This window comes from Diabrotica virgifera, chromosome 2 (assembly GCF_917563875.1).
Source record: "Diabrotica virgifera virgifera chromosome 2, PGI_DIABVI_V3a".
NCBI lineage: Eukaryota > Metazoa > Arthropoda > Insecta > Coleoptera > Chrysomelidae > Diabrotica > Diabrotica virgifera.
Window position 1 is genome coordinate 129,951,580 of NC_065444.1, and position 20,044 is coordinate 129,971,623.

At 31.8% G+C, this 20,044-nt stretch overlaps 1 protein-coding gene across 8 annotated transcripts in view; it reads left to right on the top strand.

The window, feature by feature from the left end:
- Positions 1-20,044, top strand: part of LOC114335660 (probable cyclin-dependent serine/threonine-protein kinase DDB_G0292550) — a 172,722-nt gene that overhangs the window by 105,255 nt on the left and 47,423 nt on the right. For 3 of the 8 annotated variants that reach the window (XM_050643977.1, XM_050643980.1, XM_050643973.1), the window contains exons 3-5: positions 7,261-7,747; positions 7,801-7,861; positions 12,561-12,913. The exons of 3 other annotated variants lie outside the window; for them this stretch is intronic. In XM_050643977.1, the coding sequence (XP_050499934.1) occupies positions 7,261-7,747; positions 7,801-7,861; positions 12,561-12,913 (901 nt within the window). The remainder of the gene's footprint in view (positions 1-7,260; positions 7,748-7,800; positions 7,862-12,560; positions 12,914-20,044) is intronic. 2 more of the 8 variants (XM_050643978.1, XM_050643976.1) reach the window with 2 other exon arrangements.

Here is a 20,044-nt window from a genome sequence, read left to right on the forward strand (position 1 = left end):
ATTAATAAACGGAAACATCTTGAACACCATATAGTCTAAGAGCTAGTGAACCCTCCGACTAACGGTCGTCCTGTAAGGCTAGAAATTTGTCTAGTGATAATTCATAGCACACCAAGACTAAAAACCATGACCTGGCAGGCATCAGCCGTGCACGTGAATCTACCAGGTGAATCGAAAAATGCAAATTTAGGGGGTAAAATAAACTTTCTCCTGTAAAGTTTAAATTTAAGTATGTGTTTGAGTAAGTCATTTAGAAGAAATGTGTACAATGACAGACTATTCTGAAGAGCATAAGACCTTGCCAGGCGAGGGGAAAGATTAGGGGTTTTTCCTAAAATTATGTTTTTTGCATCGAACAAAGTTTTTTTAGGTTTTTTGAATCATTCCAAACAGAAAAGGTCTTTAGTGACTTTTCTCTTAGGTTAATAGTTTTTGTTATACAGGGTGATTCATTAAGAATGTCCAATCTCTGAGTTGTAGATTCTAGACCTCAAAATATTAAGATTTAACCCAAATCACTTATATAAAATGTGCCTCGTTACTGAGTTACAGGGTGTTCTATTTAAAAATTTAATAACCATTTTTACCCAGTAGTTTAAAACTATTTGACATATCCTTGTCATACTTTGCAGAAAGTGTAGTTGCCGTACACCCTACTAAATTATGATAAACAAACGTTTCTGGCTACTACCAGAGGCGTACGACAGGGGCAGTGCATGGTTTACCCTTCCCAAATTCTACGCCACTGGCGAAATTGCTATCTTAGCACAATATTTCGACTTTCCAATAGTTTCTATGTAAATAATATACTCTTCATTCGTAACGTTAAGGTCATTAGTTTTCGAGGTATTTGAAGTTGAAAATGAAAATTTACAGTTATTTTGATTAATGTATTGTGCCCCTTCATTTTTAACTTCAAATATCTCGAAAACTAATGATTTTATCGATACGAATGAAGAGTATATTACTTGCATAGAAAGTTATGGAGAATCTAAAAATTATGTTGAAATGGAAATTCCATCAGTGGCGTAGAATTTGGGAAAGTTCAACCATTCATTTTCCCCTGTACGCCTCTGGTAATAGCCAGAAACGTTTATTTAACATAAATTAGTAAGGTGCGCAGTACCTACACTTTTTGGCTAGTATTATACGGCAATTTCAAATACTTTTAAAGTGCTGGGTACAAATAATTTTTAAATTTTTAAATCAATCATCCCTATTACATAAACATTAACTATTTGTATCCAGTATTTTAAAAGTATTTGACATATCCTTATCATACTTAGCAGATAGTGCAGATACTGTACAACCTACTAAAATATGTTAAATAAAACTTTCTGGCTAATACCAGAGGCGTACGAGAGGGGAAAGTGAATGGTTGACCCTTCCCACATTCTACGCCACTGGCGAAATTACTATTTTATTGCAATTTTTCGATTCTTCAATACTTTCTATGCAAATAATATACTCTTCATCCGTACCGATAAAATCATTAGTTTTCGAGATATTTAAAGTTAAAAATGAAGGAGCACAATACATTAATCAAAATATCTATGCCGTTTCATTTTCAACTTCAAATATCTCGAAAACTAATGACTTTAACGTTACGAATGAAGAGTATATTACTTACATAGAAAGTATTGGTAAATCGAAATATTGTGCTAAAATAGCAATTTCGCCAGTGGCGTAGAATTTGGGAAGGGTCAACCATTCACTTTCCCCTGTCGTACGCCTCTAGTAGTAGCCAGAAAAGTTTATTTATCATAATTTAGTAGGATGTACTGTACCTATATTTTCTGCCAAGTATGACAAGGATATGTCAAATAGGTTTAAAGCCCTGGGTAAAAATAGTTACTAAATTTTTAAATAAAGCACCCTGTAACTCAGTAACGAGCCACATTTTATTTTAATGATTTGGGTTAAATCTTAATATTTTGAGGTCTAGAATCTACATCTCAAAGATTGGACATTCTTAATAAATCACCCTGTATAAGCGATTAAAAATTTTGAAAATTGCGAAATCGGCCATTTTTAACCCTAAATCGGACATTTAACTAAAAATTTCAATGTTGCCAAGGTAGGTAGATATTCTTTAAACATTGATTGATGAAATCACGAAGAGTTTTTGCAATACAATATCGAAAACCCCTTTGTTTTTTAATTGCTAATCAAGCGGGGGCGACACTGTAGTATAAATGAGGAAGTTTGAGTTTGCATAAATTTATTATCTCGAGAATGGGCAAATTTGAAGAGAAATCCTCAGACAGGTCGATTTTTATTTTTAAATTAGGACTTTTTGGCATATATATAATACTAGTGACGTCATCCATCTGGGCGTGATGACGTAATTGATGATTTTTTTAAATGAGAGTAGGGGTTGTGTGATTGCTCATTTGAAAGGTTATTTAATTCTCTATTCAGTAATATAAACCTTAACATAATTATTTATACAGGGTGTACAAACAATTTTTTCTTCTTTCTGTCTAAATTAATTTAATAAAAAATTTTTTTTTGTACACCCTGTATAAATAATTATGTTAATGTCTATATTACTGAATAGAAAATTAAATAACCTTTCAAATGAGTTATCACAAAACCCCTACTCTCATTTAAAAAAATTATCGATTACGTCATCACGCCCAGACGGATGACGTCGCTAGTATTACATATATGCCAAAAAGTCCTAATTTAAAAATAAAAATCGACCTGTCTGAGGATTTCTCTTTAAATTTACCCTTTCTCGAGATAATGAATTTTCTGGCTGAGAAATCTAAGAGAGTGGTATCTAAGAGCTCAATAGATCTTTTCAGAGCAGCCGCCAATAAGGTACGAATAGCTGTATAAATTATTTTTACAAATGCTTGTGTTGCAATTTCAATGCGTGTCCTGGTTTCTCTACCTTGGTCATTGTTTTCATTTACCCAAGTTCCCAGATATTTGTAGTTATTCACTCTTTCTACTTGTTTTCCCTCGACATCTAGCCTTCCTACTGTAAAGCGGTGTCATCTGCGAATCTCAATGTTGTTTAAGATTTTTCCGTTTATTGATACATATACCTACCCTTTTCTTTCTCTGATATTGCTTCCTTAAAAATAGATTCGCTGTACAGATTGAATAACAATGGAGACAACATGCAACCCTGTCAAACACCTCTTTTGATTTCTATAGTTTCGGTTTCGACATTTTCGATTCTAACCTTTGCTTTTTGATTCCAGTACAGATTGACAATAATCCGTATATCTTAACTGTCCACATTATTTTCTTATAAAAGTTATACGAGTTTCTCATCTCGTAATCTATCAGAAGAATAAGACATCAGAAACTAGAGATCATCAGATTGGAAAGGATTAACACCGGCGGCAATAGTAGAATATTTTAGAAAAATATACGAAAAACACGTGGTGGTGTAGATGAATAATAATTTCTGACGCTGGTACGCGAATACTATTCATTTTACAGAAAAAATTATAAATACATAAATACATGTAATTTTTTACATAAATGTTGTAAAATGTATATTGTTTTCGTAAAATGCATTGAAAAGGAGATATTCCCGAAAAACTGTTATTAGGCTCCATTTCTTTAATATGGCGGCGCGAGCGGCCGAGATACGAGGTAGAAAAGTTGAAATTCAAAAATCCATAAAACAACCAATATTCAAAACTCCCGGAAATTTTTCCAGGCAGCCCCTTTTTTCGACCTGAACTAATTGAAAATAATTACAAAATACTTTTGTTCAAATGCAATAAACTATCTTTAATCATGCTTTGTGACAATCCTTGTAAATGTTAAGTTACTGCACGTTTTAGGACTTTTTCAGATATTGCTCGAGACCATGTTCTGTTTGGTATTCCTATTGTGTCTTTTTACTTCATCGCTTGTCGTGTTTGTTATGTTTTCTAGTGATCCTTTATAAAGAGTTTATAAAGTACATTGCCGAATATTTTATATGCAGATACTAACAGAGTAATGTTTCTTCTTCTTCTTCAGGTGCCATCTCCGCTACGGAGGTTGGCAATCATCATAGCTATTTTAATTTTTGAGGCAGTAGCTCTAAATAGTTGTTTTGAGCTGCATCCAAACCATTCTCTCAGGTTCTTCAGCCATGAAATTCGTCTTCTGCCGATGCTTCTTCTGCCATCTATCTTTCCCTGCGTTATGAGTCGCAGGATGCCATACTTCTCGCCCCGCATCACATGTCCGAGATACTGTAGTTGATACTGTATGTAATGTTTCTATAGTTCATTAACTATCAGATTGATCACCCTTTTTATGCACCGGACATATTATTCCCTTTAGCCACTCGTCTGTATCAAATCCTTCTGCCATATTAGTACCTACTATTAGCAACAAATATAGACGCACTTACGTCTATATTAATTTGTTGCTATTAGTTTATGAATTGCTGCCAAACGTTGGTCACCATCTTCCTTATACATTTTAGAGCAGATTTCGTAGATTATATTATTAATTTAGTCTTGTAGTATTTTCTTGTTTCATTTTTATCATATTAACTTTGTATCTCATTTAACGTTTTCTGTTTATATTCCCTCTTCTTAAGTTGACTGATTTTTCCTCTCTTTTGACACGCCTATACTCTTCTTTTTCTCCATGTGCAACCTGGTTCAAGAGTTTTTTGATATGCTACATTTTTTACATTTGTTGCTATTTCGCACTATTTTTGCACTCTTATGGTAGGGGAGCCTAAGAGGGGATTTTGCAGTTACTCGAGCGCGTCAGATTATCACATGGGGAGAAATCTTGTACCCCGTAAATGTACCTCTACCATATATTGGCTCTTAATACAGGAAAGTTCATTAAGGGGGGTCCGAAAAAAAATATATCCTTAGAAAAACTCGAACTCGTCAGATTAAGATACGGTAAATTAAGTACATGCAAAAGAGTGTGTATTTAAAAAATCTGACGATTTGAGCGGGGCGTAAGGATATGGACAAATCACAAAGTTTCACAAAACGACCCCCGTGGAGGTGGGGTGGGAGTTACTTTAAAATCTTAAATAGGAGCCCCAAATTTTTATTGCAGATTTGGATTCTTTACGTAAAAATAAGCAACTTTTACTCGAGACATTTTTTCGAATTATGGATAGATGGCGCTATAATCGGAAAAACGATTGTTGGAAATGGAAAATTAAATTAAAAAATGGAAAGTCCACCACTTAATGGAAAACTTAACTTTTTTTGGTTTTAGGACCTACTCTTCACAACCCAATAGATCCCCATAACGCTCGAGTAACTGAAAATTTTGCATACTTTCCTCCCCTATTATTAGCAAACCACCGACTTCTTTTTTCAACTCTGCTTGGGACTCAGGCCTTTTCTTCTCGTTGGTTGGTAGAACCAGACTGTCTGCATCACCTTCCTTGAAGATAACGAGAGTGGATTCCTGATCGAACCTAACCATCATCCGGTAACTGGTGAGTTGTAGCTAATTCGTGGATCTTAACCAGTCAATTCTTTAGACCGCTTACATAATCGTGGAGGTTCTGTTGGTCCGCCTTTCTATCTGGTCGATTGCCATGTAGGAGATCGATGGGAAGCTTCATCTCTCGACCAGTCAATTGCTTTGATTGAGTATAAGTAGTGTAACCAGTTGCTTCATGTTGGGAGCTTCAGCAGGCTAGCAGAAACAGAGGCATCGACCCAGTCTCTCCGTTAGGCTGAAGATGAAGCACTGTCGTCCTGGTCTTCTTAATTTCCTGCAAAGCCATCATGGTCTTCCAAACTTCCCATTCTAAGCTGCGCCCTGGTCGAAATAAAGCAAAAGTGGAACCCCATGTTGGAAAACGGCATTAGTAGTAGTCATTAAATACTTGATGTCGTTATTGGAAATGATCCCGGAATGTCGACAGCAACTCCTTCCCATGGCATCGCGGGGATGTATTGTTGGAGGTTTCCCATGGGGCTTCCCATGGAGCAAGTTTTGTTTTGGGGCTCTTTTTGGATGCACACTGGTCACACTGGTGAGATTGATCAAATTATATTAGTTATATAATATTCATAACTAGTTTCAGAATTATTCTTAGTCACCGCCAGAGGCAAATAAAAATTTACATTAATCTACAGGGTGCGGCAAAAGTCAGTTCCCCGATTTGCACAATCGAAAAATATCGGAAAATGAAAGTGCAAAACGTTTAATTAAGTCGTAAATTTGGGTTACAAAGGTGCATATAAAAATCTAAGCTTTATGTTCGAACTGGTGTCCATCTTCCTCGATACAACGTTCACAACGGCTCGCAACGCTACGGCATGTTCGGTTGAGGATTGCCTTGTTCTGACGGAGGTGTTCAAATTCTTCCTCAATAATTTTGTCTTCAACTGTGGGAGAGTTTGCGGTCGCCTAGCATACACACTATTCTTCAGCAGACCCCATAAAAAGAAATCGCAAAAGAAAAACGCGTTCTTATTTCGTGTACTTGCCGCCCGCCTGCATGTTTAACTCGTTACTAACAACGCACCGACACACACAACGAACAGCAACACGTGACAGGCAGATGAACGAAACTCAAGGTTAACCCTACAAACAGTAGGGGACACCTAGCTGTTATGCGAGGCCGATTGTTAGCATGTACTTATAGCGCTTATGCACGAAACTATATATATCTGTATTTTTTCATCATCCTTAGTCGTTGAAGAACATCTTTAATTTCGTCCGTTTAAATTCACCAATCCCAAAGATCACTATTTTTTATTCTTTTCATGTTATTAATGACGTTATTCCCTTTTTTCTGATTGGTACGTGCTTTGTAAATTCCAGGTTTCAATTTTCTTCACATTGAAATTGAAAACCTGATGTAGACTGAGTACCTATTGCCTTTAGGCAATTGGAATTTAATAATTTATTGAGTTAGTTTCCTGTTACTTTCCTTATCACATGCTTTCAATGTGATGCGGCTTTTTTTATATATACGCCGACGACTAATCATTTTTAATTCTGCTCCTTCCCCACACTAATTTTTTCGCTTTATTTGGTTGTTCTGTAACCCGCAAATCAATAAAAATAAAGCTACCGGTGCGTGGCAAGTGCCTTAAATGAGAGCCTTGCCTTGTTAAGCCGAGTTATTTGAAAATTTGATATCATCTCCAGTGTATGCCACTAATGCATACCTCAACAACACAGTCGATACACCTTATTTTTCATTTTTTGACGTTAAAAAAAACGTCAAAATGGATAAGGATCTTTTTTATTTTTTATTATTATACAGTTATGATTATCTCTGTACACTATGTTTTCTGTTTATAGATTAATGGACACTTACTCTATAAGTCAACAATCATACACTTTTCAAAAATCACATATAGAATGTATAACTGAAAAAGCAAAAATGCGCAAAGAAGAAGGTGATAATATTTTAAGAAAGTATACACAACATTTAGAGAGTCGCACAAAACATTTACAAGAAACAAATCCAACCTTTAAAATATTAAGAGAACTACAAGTGGAACTAAAGAAAGAACAATTTAATATTAAAATGTTGCAATTTACACGTAAACAACAGATATTGGTTGAAGAAACAAAATATAAAATACAACAAAAAATGTACTATCAAGATTTTATTGTGTTCGCCAAAGCATGGCTGGAAAAGAAATATTTTGATGAATCTACAAAAAAGTTGCAAGAAGTAAGTTCAAGAGAGAAGGAATTAATGAAGAAGTTGCTGAAACTCGATGCAGATATTAAAGAAAAACAAAAATATAGACATGTAAAAAAAGTCGATCAAAGACAAGAGGTATGTTTTATCCATACTTTTCACTGTTTAAAAATTAATTTTTTGTTTTTCAGGAATCACAAATTGCCCTAAAAACAAAGTTAATAGCTGAGGCACCGTTGAAATCTAAAAATGGTAACTGATTTTGAATACATTTAGCCGGTTAATAATAATAGATACTCTTTTTATATTAATTAAAATGTTACAGCATATTATATATACAGAATGCGCCAAATCTCTGGTTTTCTTTTACGACTAATGGAGTATATAAAAAATGTTTACAACAAAATTGATGTACCTATATCCAAGACTTCTACAATTTAAAAAATCAGTGTTGCTATAAGGTTTTATAGGTACAAAGTTAATAATTTTCGAAATATTGACACTTTTATTGAGAAACATTTTAATTAAAGGGCTATTGATTATGTTTCCAGGGTAATAAAAATATAAATGACATTAAGTTTTTTCAGTTCATCAAGTTTTTTAGTAGGTACTTATATTGTCACTTTTGTTTTGTTTTGTAGATATGTAGGAATAGGGAACGTGCGCATGTTTGTTTTATTACATAATAATGTTCAGTTTCGTTTAAAAATGAGATTTTCAAAATTTCACGCCTTAAAACCTCATAATAACTTTATTTACAAAGTACAAATTTAAAATCTTTTATGTATTTAAATCATTTCAAACGATCAAAATCACTTGTGACGTTTGTGAGACGTTTATCCGCTGTGAGCTCGTACGTAGAGGGGATATTTACAAATTCTCGAGCGCCAGTAGTGGCAAGTCTGTAAACGTTTACCGGAAATTTGACATAAATGTCAGAGTGATTAATGTAAAATTAAAATTAAAAACATTAATTATAAAAAATATTAGTTGGTCAAAGCTGTGGTATATATTTTTACCTTAAATATACTTACGTTTTAAATACTGAATTTAAGTTTTTTTAATGTTCCGTAGTATGTAATTATAATTTAATCTAAAAATCTTAGCGCCATCTACACGATAATTGTGAAAGTATCCGAAGTAAGAAATTCATATTTTATCAATAAAACGTCAAAATGATTAGCAAAATCTTAAAAAAATCGATTACAATTTAATTAATTTTTTGCGTTGTAAATGTTAAGCGATAACAATTAAATAATAAATTTAAAAATTACCGGTGAAAGATAATTCCAGTAATCCGCTAGGAGCGCCACCAGCGAAGCTCAGAGCGTATAATGTCTGATTTAAAATTATATACAATTTTGTTTACTTTGTTGGTGCGGAGTGTAAACATAATCATATGACGTCATGAGGCGTTTTGGGCTGGCTGCTATAATTTGCATTTAGAATCGTCTTTAGGGGCCAAACGAAAGACAAAAACAACTTCTTTTTCTTTGATATATATTTTAAATTATGTTCTGTTGTGATTTATAACATTTTTTCGAATTTAAAATTTTATGTAAGTTCCCTATTATATCAATTATATTGTTTAAACAAATTATGTTATATTCAAATAATAATTATTATGTTTGTACTTATTTATATAAGATGTTTAAAAATACAATTTGAGCACAGAATAACTAACCACACAGAAGCGAATCTGACTGTCGTTTCCATTGATTTTGTTGGGACCGAAATATTTGACCTTCTGTACCAGTTACAGAATAGAACTTCATGTTCTAAGGAATAGACCGTTCCAAATTATGTAATATTTTTGACAAATAGTTATTAATTAAATACGAAATATAAAATTTAGCTAGAAAAATAAATAAAATATAAAATAAAACATATATAAATATAAAAGTTAACTATAAACAACTGTCACTGTCCGTCGCAAAAGTGAGGTTGCACCAGTTACGTGACGCATGAGCATGAAATTTATGTTACCGTTTTTGGCCTGAGTTTCGCTTCTGTATGGTTAGTTATATTCTGTGATTTGAGTATAGATTGAAAGGAATAATTTGTTAACAACTTTAAAAAGGTTTGTACACTTTTGTATAATGGCTTCTACTTTTACGGGAGTAATAATACATGGACCCTTCCATGTATTGGATCATCCTTCATCAGTATATAATTAAATTTTTCGCCAAATTGAAAAAAAATATTGGTTACCTTATTTAAAAAAAAAATAATTTAAAGCTTTATGTAACTTTATACAGGGTGTCCCGGAAAATAGTGCGTTCCTTAAAGGTATAGGTAGAAGGCACCATGTAGAACAAAAAACTCTTATAACATTTTTTTCTAAATGCAACCGTTTGACCAAAAAATTAAAATGTATTTTGGTATCCAAATTTAAATCTGACAACTATGTGCGGTACGCAAATTTAAGCATAGACAGTCCCATGTAAATAGATAGAAGATGATAGTAAACAGATAGTTTTAAAGAATCCTGTTTAGTGTCAATGCCGAAAATGTTTTCTAATAGTGAATGTATTACCTATTATGTTATTACTTATGAATGGTGTTTGTGAAAGGTTACTTGAAACATCTATTCGGTATATTAATTATTTTCAAGTAAGTACAACTTAGTTATTTCAGTTCACAAGTAAACAAATTACTGAGACATTATCTGGTGTATTTAAGTTCCACTGTAAACTATTAAAACTATGTAATTCAGTTAAAGCCCTCAGCAATACTCAGCATTCAACCCATTTAAACCTTACTAAATACATAATACTAGTTTAGTTAAAAGATGTGTTTTTATGTTAAAAGATGTGTAATTCGTTTAAAATTATGCAATAGGTATTTCAATACATTTCAAAAGAAAATAATTTTAGTAAACAAATAGTAAATACATAAGTAGTATTACCTACTATTAGGTTGGATTATTTTAAATACTGTTAATCACAATCACAAACGAGTTCTTATTATGTTATTATGCCGTAGTGCGTACGATGTTGCCAGTTTATTAAAATTTCCAAACATTAAAATACAGGTATATGGAAAACAATGTTAACTTTTTTTTGGAAACGCTTAACTTTATAAAAAAATGGTATAGGACTTTTTTGTTCCAAATTGTGTATTCTCTCCATACCTTAAAGGAACGCACTATTTTCCGGGACACCCTGTATTTACTTGGTTTAGATGTAAGACGTTTATTATTTTAAAAATTTAAAATAAAAATTCTTTTGAAAGTTTGTTGACCCTAAAACTAACGGGTAAAATCACTGGTTTATATTATACAGTGCTTTTCAGATAAAACTATCCACCTTAAATAACTTTTGAACCACTGATTTTTATAAAAACGCAAAAACACGTCAAATTATAGGTACTTGAAGGGGGAGACATTATGCCATATTTAAGCTGGCCAGGAAAGGCGCCCTCTTACCCCCCGTATTATCCCTTAATTTTTTTTTTAATTACTTCCACCTTTTTTTATTTGATATTTGGATTCTCCTCTTTGTACTGATTACTGACTCTTAAAGTGATTAGCTTATGAGAAAAATAAATACAAAAGCAAGAAAACTGGATTGAATAAAAATTATTTTTTTAACAATTTTATAACATTTAGAATGAACATTTCACTACCAAACATTACAGTATAGTAATTATTCAAAATTTCAATATAATAGTCATTTTGAATAATTATTATTGTTAAAATTTTTGGTATTAAAATGTTTGTATTAAAAAAAATTAAGGGATGATACGGGGGTGAGAGGGTGCCTTTCCCGGCAAGCTTAAATATGGCATAATCTCGCCCCCTTCAAGTATTATTTGACGTGTTTTTGCGTATTTTCTAAAAATGAGTGGTTCAAAAGTTATTTAATGTGGATAGTTTTATCTGAAGAGATTAAATTGGGTATATTATATTAAATTATAGGCATAATATACAGGGTGTAACAAAAATACAGATCATAAATTTAATCACATATTCTGAGTTCGATTGAACTTAACTTACCTTAGTACAAGTTACAGTCCTTTGAAGTTACAAAACAAAAATCGATTTTTTCCAATATATCGAAGACTATTTGAGATATTTTATTGAAAATGGACATGTGGCATTCTTATGGCAGTAGTATCTTAATAAAAAATTATAGTGAAATTTAGACACCACATAAAATTTTTATGGGGGTTTTGTTCCTTTAGACCCCCCCAAACTTTTGTGTACGTTCCAATTTAAATATTATTGTAGTACCATTATATTGGTAGTACCAAGATCTCTCAGAGATTCTTTAGATCTACCTATGATGTCTATGTCATCTGCATATCCGACAATTTGTACTGATTTGTTAAAGATAGTACCATTCGTATTAATTTGGGACTCTCGAATTATTTTTTCTAATGCCAGGTTAAATAAGAGACACGATAGTCCATCACCCTGTCTTAGTCCATTTTTGCAATGGAAGGGTCTTGAGAAATCGTTCTAAATTTTTACCACGCTCTCTGCTCCTGTGAGCGTAAGTTCAGTTAATTGGACGAAGATGAAGCGGTATTTTAAATTCTGCCATAGCAAGTAGAAGTTTACTTCTATTAACTGAGTCGTATGCGGCTTTGAAGTCCACGAATATGTGGTGGGTGTCGACGCCGAACTCTAGGGTTTTTTCAAGGATCTGCCTCACTGACCACTGTAAATATCTGGTCCGTTGTTGATTTATTAGGACGGAAACCGCACTGATATCCTCCTACTATTTCTTCAGCGTAGGGGAGAAGTCTTTTGTCCAATACGTTGGACAACACTTTATATGCCACACATAAGTTTTATTATACCTATCTATAAATATTTTTTATATACTCCATAGTTTTTCCGTATCAGAAGAAAACCTGAGTTTTGGCGCAATAGAACTGAAAACTAGTTTGTAGATATTGAGTTTAGAAGAATATTGAAGTACCTATATAAATGTATTTTTTTCAGATAATTGTTTTTCAAAAAGATCTGAAAATCTGAATAATCTGTTTTTAAAACCAAATTATATTAGCAGCTTGCCGTCAGCTAAACAAACCCAGAATGTAACTAAACTTAACATTTTGGAAAACAAAGTAATTAGACCGCGCAATGTTGAAACTACATTGGGAAATGAAAATAAGAATAAAGAAGAAAAAAATATGGCTTTAAGTAAGAAATTACAACAAGTCGTACAGAATGTACAAAATATGAAAGAGAGACAGGCTTCCTTTAAAGAAAATAAGCTAAGAAAACGTTTCTGTTCAAAACAAAGTTTTAAAACTGATGGAAAAAATGAAGAAAATGGAAACAATAATGGTGCTGTAAGTATATAATATACTATTTCTTATTATTACGTTTAGATTTAGTTTTTAAATATTTTAAACTTTTGATTCTAATATTTTGCTATTTTAATGAAAATTATTAGATAAATAATATAGTTCACAAAAAAATACATACCTTTATCAACAAACTATCTTAAATATTAAAAAACAGAAAGAGATTGCTGAAAAATAACTTTTGGATATCTAATATCCAAAGTTTCTAACGAGGAAATAAATAGTAGAGAAGGACTTTTTGGTCGGATTCGAGACGCCTTCCAATAAATAAAGAATAACCCTGACGATATTAGGAAGTCAGTCAGACAAATAACAAAAAGAGCAAGACTTTGTCTTCGACAAGGTGGTGGCCATTTTGAACAATTACTATAATTTTGATAATTTATTTTTTGGAAAAATTTTTGTTTTTTTTTTAATTTGTAAGATTTGTTATTGAAGTTCGTTGATTAAAGTTATGTATTTTTTGTGGACACTTATTATTTATTCATTAATTAAAGGTGAATATTTGTTATGAATTATTTGTCGCCATAATAAAAAAACACTAAAATGTCAACATTTAACCAATTTAGATTAAATAATGGTATTAATTAAAATTAAGTCACAGTTTAATTTTTTTAATTTGAGCTCTTGCAATTCACATAATTTCAGAATTTAAATTCAAAATTTTACCAGAATAATCATTTTGCCGAACATTCAAAGTATACCACTAAATTTAGTTTTTCATCCTCCTTTTTAATTGGATCCAAAATCCATTTAAAAATTTAATGTACAGGGTGTTTTTGGGTCGAAATATTTTTCCAATATTTCTTTTTCCGGCCCTGGATTTTTTATAATTGTAAATAGATTAATTGATTGGGCACCTTAAATAATATTCTGTATTAAATATAAAATAAATATACAGTGTGTTTAACAAGTTTTAAGTCTTATTTAAATTTTTTTCTACTTCGAGCTCTAGCAATTCGCATAATTTCAGAAATCAAATTCAAAATTTTACTAGAAAAATAATTTTGCCAAAAATTCAAAGTATACCAATAAATTTAGTTTTTCATCCTCTCTTCAAATACAAAATCCATTTAAAAAAATTTAATTTACAGGGTATTGTTTTTGAGTCGAAACATTTTTCCAATATTTTTTAATCCGGACCTGGATTTTTTATAATTTTAAATAAATTAATTGATTGTACACCTTAAATAATATTTCCGTGCCAAATATAAAAAAAATATACAGTGTGGTTAAAAAGTTACGAACCAAATAAGAAAATGGCAAAATAGATAAAACATCCAGTATCTTTGTTATTAATGCAGTAAGAGCCATTAAGTATGGTATTTTTGAGACCACCTAAGTGTCCTCTTTCTACAGTTAACTTATGTTACTTCCCCAATGAAACACCCTGTTTAGTGTACAGGTGCTCTCATGAATTAAACTGGACAGATTGTATTGAGGAAGTTCAATTCTTTCTAAAAGCTGTTTGTCTTGGCTTGGTGAGACATTTTCATTTAATCTATATGGGAAAAAAATTTTCGCCTTGACCATGTAGTGATCTGATCCGCACACTGCTCCTCTCATAGCTCTAATATCACTAATGAGTATTTGTGAATTTTGTTTAACTATCACGTAATTACCAGAGAACGGCAGTTCTCGCCAGTGGCGCACACCTACACCCCCTACACGCGACACAATATATACAGGGTGTTAGTAAATAAGTATGAAAAATTTTAAGGGCTAATTCTACATGAAAAATTAATGCCAGTTTGCTCTATAAACATATGTCCGCAAATGCTTCGTTTCCGAGATACGGGGTGTTGAAATTTTTATTTCAAACTGCCAATTTATTTATTATTCTAAGATTAGTTGAGCTATGAAAATGAAATTTGGTGAGTTTTAGGAGGTAGTTATTACGAATTTTATGACATACAATTAAGCATTTTGTATTCATCATTGGCGCGCCTACGGGCAATGGTCTGAATTATTATAAAGAAAAAAATAGTACGCCACTGAGATATTCCGAATTAAAAATTATTTTTAAATTTCACGTCTAATTTATGATAAAAAACCTTGTTTTCCTTTTTTTTTCATATGATGCACCGTTTTTATGCAGAAAAATAAAGCATCTTGGCCCGTATTTTTCATTTCTTAATACATCATCAAGAACTATTCAATATAATAATACTAAACTAGAACAATAACAGAAAATATTACAAATACCATTTCAACTAGGTACAAAGCTGCAAAAAATGTTTAAAATGATCTCCTTTACAGGTAACAGAAGAAGTATTTGGACTAAGTTTCTATGCATATGCAAACTACCTCAAATATTTGGTAAGCGTTAAGATGTTATATTTTTTTGTATAAAAACGGCGCGCGGCGCCTCGTATGAAAAAAGGAAAGAACGATTTTTTGTCGTAAATTGAACGAGGAATTCTAAAATGATTTTTAGTTTGACATATCTCAGTGGCGTACTATTTTTTTCTTCAAAAAATTCAGACCATTACCCGTACGCGCGCCAATGATGAATATAAAATTCTTCTGTTATCTGTAAAGGAGATCATTTTAAACATTTCTTGCAGATTTGCACCTAGTTGAAATCTTATTAGTAATATTTTCTGTTATTGTTCTAGTTTAGTATTATTATATTGGTTAGTTCTTGATGATGTATTAAGAAATGAAAAATATGCGCCAAGATGTTTTATTTTTCTGCATAACAACCGTGCATCATATGAAAAAAAGTCAGGAAAGGTTTTTTTATCATAAATTAGACGTGAAATTTAAAAATAATTTTTAATTCGAAATATCTCAGTGGCGTACTATTTTTTCTTTAAAAAAATTCAGACCATTGCGCGTAGGCGCGCCAATGATGAAGACAAAATTCTAAATTGTATGTCAAAAAATTTGTAATAACTACCTCCTAAAACTCACCAAATTTCATTTTCATAGCTTAACAGGTCTTAGAGAAATAAATAAATTGGCAGTTTGAAATAAAAATTTCAACACCCCGTATCTCCGAAACTAAGCATTTGCGTACATATATGTTTATAGAGCAAACTGGTATTAATTTTTCATGTAGAATTAGCCCTTAAAATTTTTCATACTTATTTATTAACACCCTGTATACACGAAATTTTCGATTTTCTAAATCTAACTGAATTGAAAATTGGGCCAACTCGGATCTTAAAGTTCAGGAAAAGACTAACCCATTCATATTTCAACCGTCCATTTTGGTCCAAGGGTGTGGATTTTACGGCCCTTCCTATTTAGGGTCTGTTTTTCGTTCTCGTCCTCAAAACTCCCAAAAACTTCAAAAATTTAACTCCGACCTTTACGGTTTCTAATAGAAGCGATCATTACTTTCCAACGCATGTCTAATTTTGAAAATCGGTTATACCGTTCAAACGTTACCGAGCTGAGAAATATGAGTCAATTTTTATTTAAAAAAGGGAAAATGTTTGTGGATATGTATGTATGTATGTATGTATGTATGTATGTATGTATGCATGTATGTATGTATGTATGTGTGTATGTATGTATGTATGTATGTATGTATGTATGTATGTATGTATGTATGTATGTATGTATGTATGTATGTATGTATGTATGTATGTATGTATGTATGTATGTATGTATGTATGTGGAAAAGTTAAACCGATCTGATTTTTTTTTCTGTATTTAAAGAGGGGGTGAGGGCCGATTCAGAACCGGTGTAGTTTGTGAGTTTTGACTACCCATAAGCCAGCTATAGGACTTGGTAGGTACAAAACAGCATATTTTTTGGCCGTATATATCTTGGGTTCAAAAAGAGACAGGAGAACAGTAAATACACCAAATCAATAGCGTTGAGTTAAGCTTTCAAATTGTGTCTAAGCTGTCAGGATCAGACATAGACACGGCTCTGTATAGCAGAAAAACTGAAAAACTAAACTTTGAAAATTTTGGTTTTTCGACAATTACTCAAAATTTCAACCTACGAATTACGCCAATAACTGAGCGTTTGTAGAAGGACTCTAGACGAATCTAACGGTACTTACCTTATATCCGGGAAAATTCGAATTTTTAAGTTATAGGCTTCATAAGTATGATCAAATCTATTTCTTATGGGAAAAACTGTTTTTCAAGCTCAATAATTCCTGTAATAGCTTCAGTTATCATACTTTACCTTAGATGAATAAGATACTACTTGTCAATACGTTTCAAACTCATGTTTAGTGAACAAAATCGGTTAAACCGTTTAGAAGTTATTAAGCTACAAAAGTATAATCCAATTAACGATTATTCCCTAAATGGTTTATGTAGTTGTAGTGGTTACGACGCTAATTTGATCTGGCAACGGGCAATCCGAGTTCATTTGCCGGCCATCACAATATTTTTTTCAATCTATTTCGAATAGAAAAAAAAATCCAGTGTACATTCGATGGACACTAGATCATTTGGGAGATAATGCAACAAAGGTGACCATTTATAAAGCTTAACGAGTAATAGAGGAATATTGCATTCAACTTCATACATTTATGTTGTTCTGAAGCTATTTCCTTGTGGCATTTTTATAATTACGTATTTTGTATGGGAAATAAGCCACAATTTTACTAAAAAATGAATTTATTAACGTTTCGAAGCCCAAAAATGAAAGAATCAGATAGTAAAAAGAGAAAAATCAAAGAAGCGGCTCTAATTATGCTAAACGAAACCAATTGTGTCGCAAATTCCTCGGTAGAATGCAGTAGGATGTGGTTACCCATACTGAAAGAGGAAGTCAATAGAAAGAAAATACCACGATTAGAAGTCAATAACATATCGAGTTAGTACAAATTTTATATTTTAGTATTACTTATTGTATATCTACAGTAGGAAAAATGTTAGAATACCCATAAACGAACATATAAAACACGCTGTATTTTCCTGTCACCGTGTCATACAAAAAATTGGCCAGCGCAAGTACATGTAATAATTATTATTACATGTACTTGCGCTGGGCAATTTTCTTTGTGACACGGTGACAGGAAAATACAGCGTGTTTTATATGTTCGTTCATGGGTATTCTTTCATTTTTCCGACTGTATGTAATATTAATATTATGTATAATTTAAACATATTAAAGTCAGAATTTGGTATTAGTTTTTTGAAGGTAGATTAAATGTAAGACCAAATACTTACGATGTCGGGATAGTATCACGAGGTTTTTTCCTGGTTTTCCCTCGTGATTTACTATGGAATCTCTAACGCGAGAATTTTACTGTCATCGTTGCATTTGGTTGTCTTTTTAAAGACAGATCACATGCTATGATTTTTTTTTGCGACGGATATTCTTGAGTTGGGATTGATTTCATGTAATCGAATGAACTATCTTTTAGTAAAGTCGTCCCAGGAACGTAACTCATAAATATTGGCGATATCATTTTAAAGTCTTCTACTTTAAAATGTATAATATACGTCTGAATTGCCAATATAAATGAGTCAGATTACATAAATTATTAGAAGAATTTTTTTACTTAGCAACAACATGTTTGTTTATTTTAATAGTATTTTGTATTTTGACAACGAAACCCGATTTGGGCTTCGAAACGTTAATAAATTCATTTTTTAGTAAAATTGTGGCTTATTTCCCATAAAAAATACGTATTCATACATTTAATTTATAAATAATTTTGAAAAACTCCTGAGACAAGAATAAAAAACCGCTAAACGCCTTAAAAATGAGTGGCGCATACAATATTCCAGCTACAAAAGATCTGATATGAATATTATGTGGCGCGAAAATGTATTTTCATTTTGATGCAAAACAAAATTCTAATTTTATTTTAAAAGATTTCTTCACAAAATTTGCTAAATTTGAAGTAAACGCGCCACAAAAGAGTTTCAAAATTCAAACTGTATCAAAGTTACTCTTTCTCCGTTATCATTTACGACGTCTTCTCCATAAGGTCCAATTACATTGTGGTGGCGCTTGTTTCCTGTTCTTTCATTAAAATCGACTAATAGGAATATTTCTCGGTTATTTCCAATTCTCGTAATAATTTCGTTTAATTTCGCAAAGAATTCGTCTTTTGTACTTACATTATCATCCTCTCATCCTCTGAGGGAGCATAGATTGCTAGTATTGTTGTTTTTTTATAGTATAGGGTCATATTTACTTGCAGGATATTTTCATCTATTGCAGTCCAGTTGGTTATTTTTCTTTTAAACTTTTTGTTAATTACGGATACTTCTTAGCTCTTTCTTCCTTTGGTACGCTGCTACACAGGTGTATGTAATCTCCTATCATTACTAATCCAACGCCCTTCTTCTTTGTTTCAGCGAGGGTCACTATGTTGAGGCCAAGTTGTTTTACTTCTTTGATGATCTCTTGGAAACAACATTATTAGAAATTCCCGAAACAGGTCTATTTTTGATTTTAATTTATGATTTTTTGGCGTATATATCATTCTAGTGACGTCATCCGTCTGGACGTGATGACGTAATCGATAATTTTTTTAAATGAGAATAGGGGTCCTGTGCAAGCTCATTTGAAAGGAAATTCAATTCTCTATTAAGTAATATAACCATTAACATAATGATTTATACAGGGTGTCTAATTTTTTTAAATTAAATTAATTGACACAAAAAAAAGAATTTGCGTAATTTATTTAATTCGAAATACATTTTATTGCTGTCAGAAAACAGAAAAAATTAGTATTTGGTAACAAAACATTGCTTTTTGCTTAAACTCAATGTTCAAGCTGCCACCCACCTGCCTCTTGACAGTTTGAACATTTATTTAGCGAAAAGCAAAATTTATTTGTCAAATAAACATTTCATTTCTGTTTTTTTGACAGCAGTAAAATGGATTTTGAGTTAAATAAATTACGCACGTTCTTGTTTTTGTGTAATTAATTTAATTAAAAAAAGTCTTTGGACACCCTGTGTTAATGTTTATATTACTGAATAGAGAATTGAATTACCTTTCAAATGAGCTAGCACACGACTCCTATTCTCATTAAAAAAAAATCATCGATTACGTCATCACGGTCATATGGATGACCTCACTAGTATGAAATATAAATATGCCAAAAATCATAAATTAAGATAAAAAATCTTGTTCCTGTTTCGGGAATTTCTAATAATGTTGTTTATTTGGCTAATAATGAA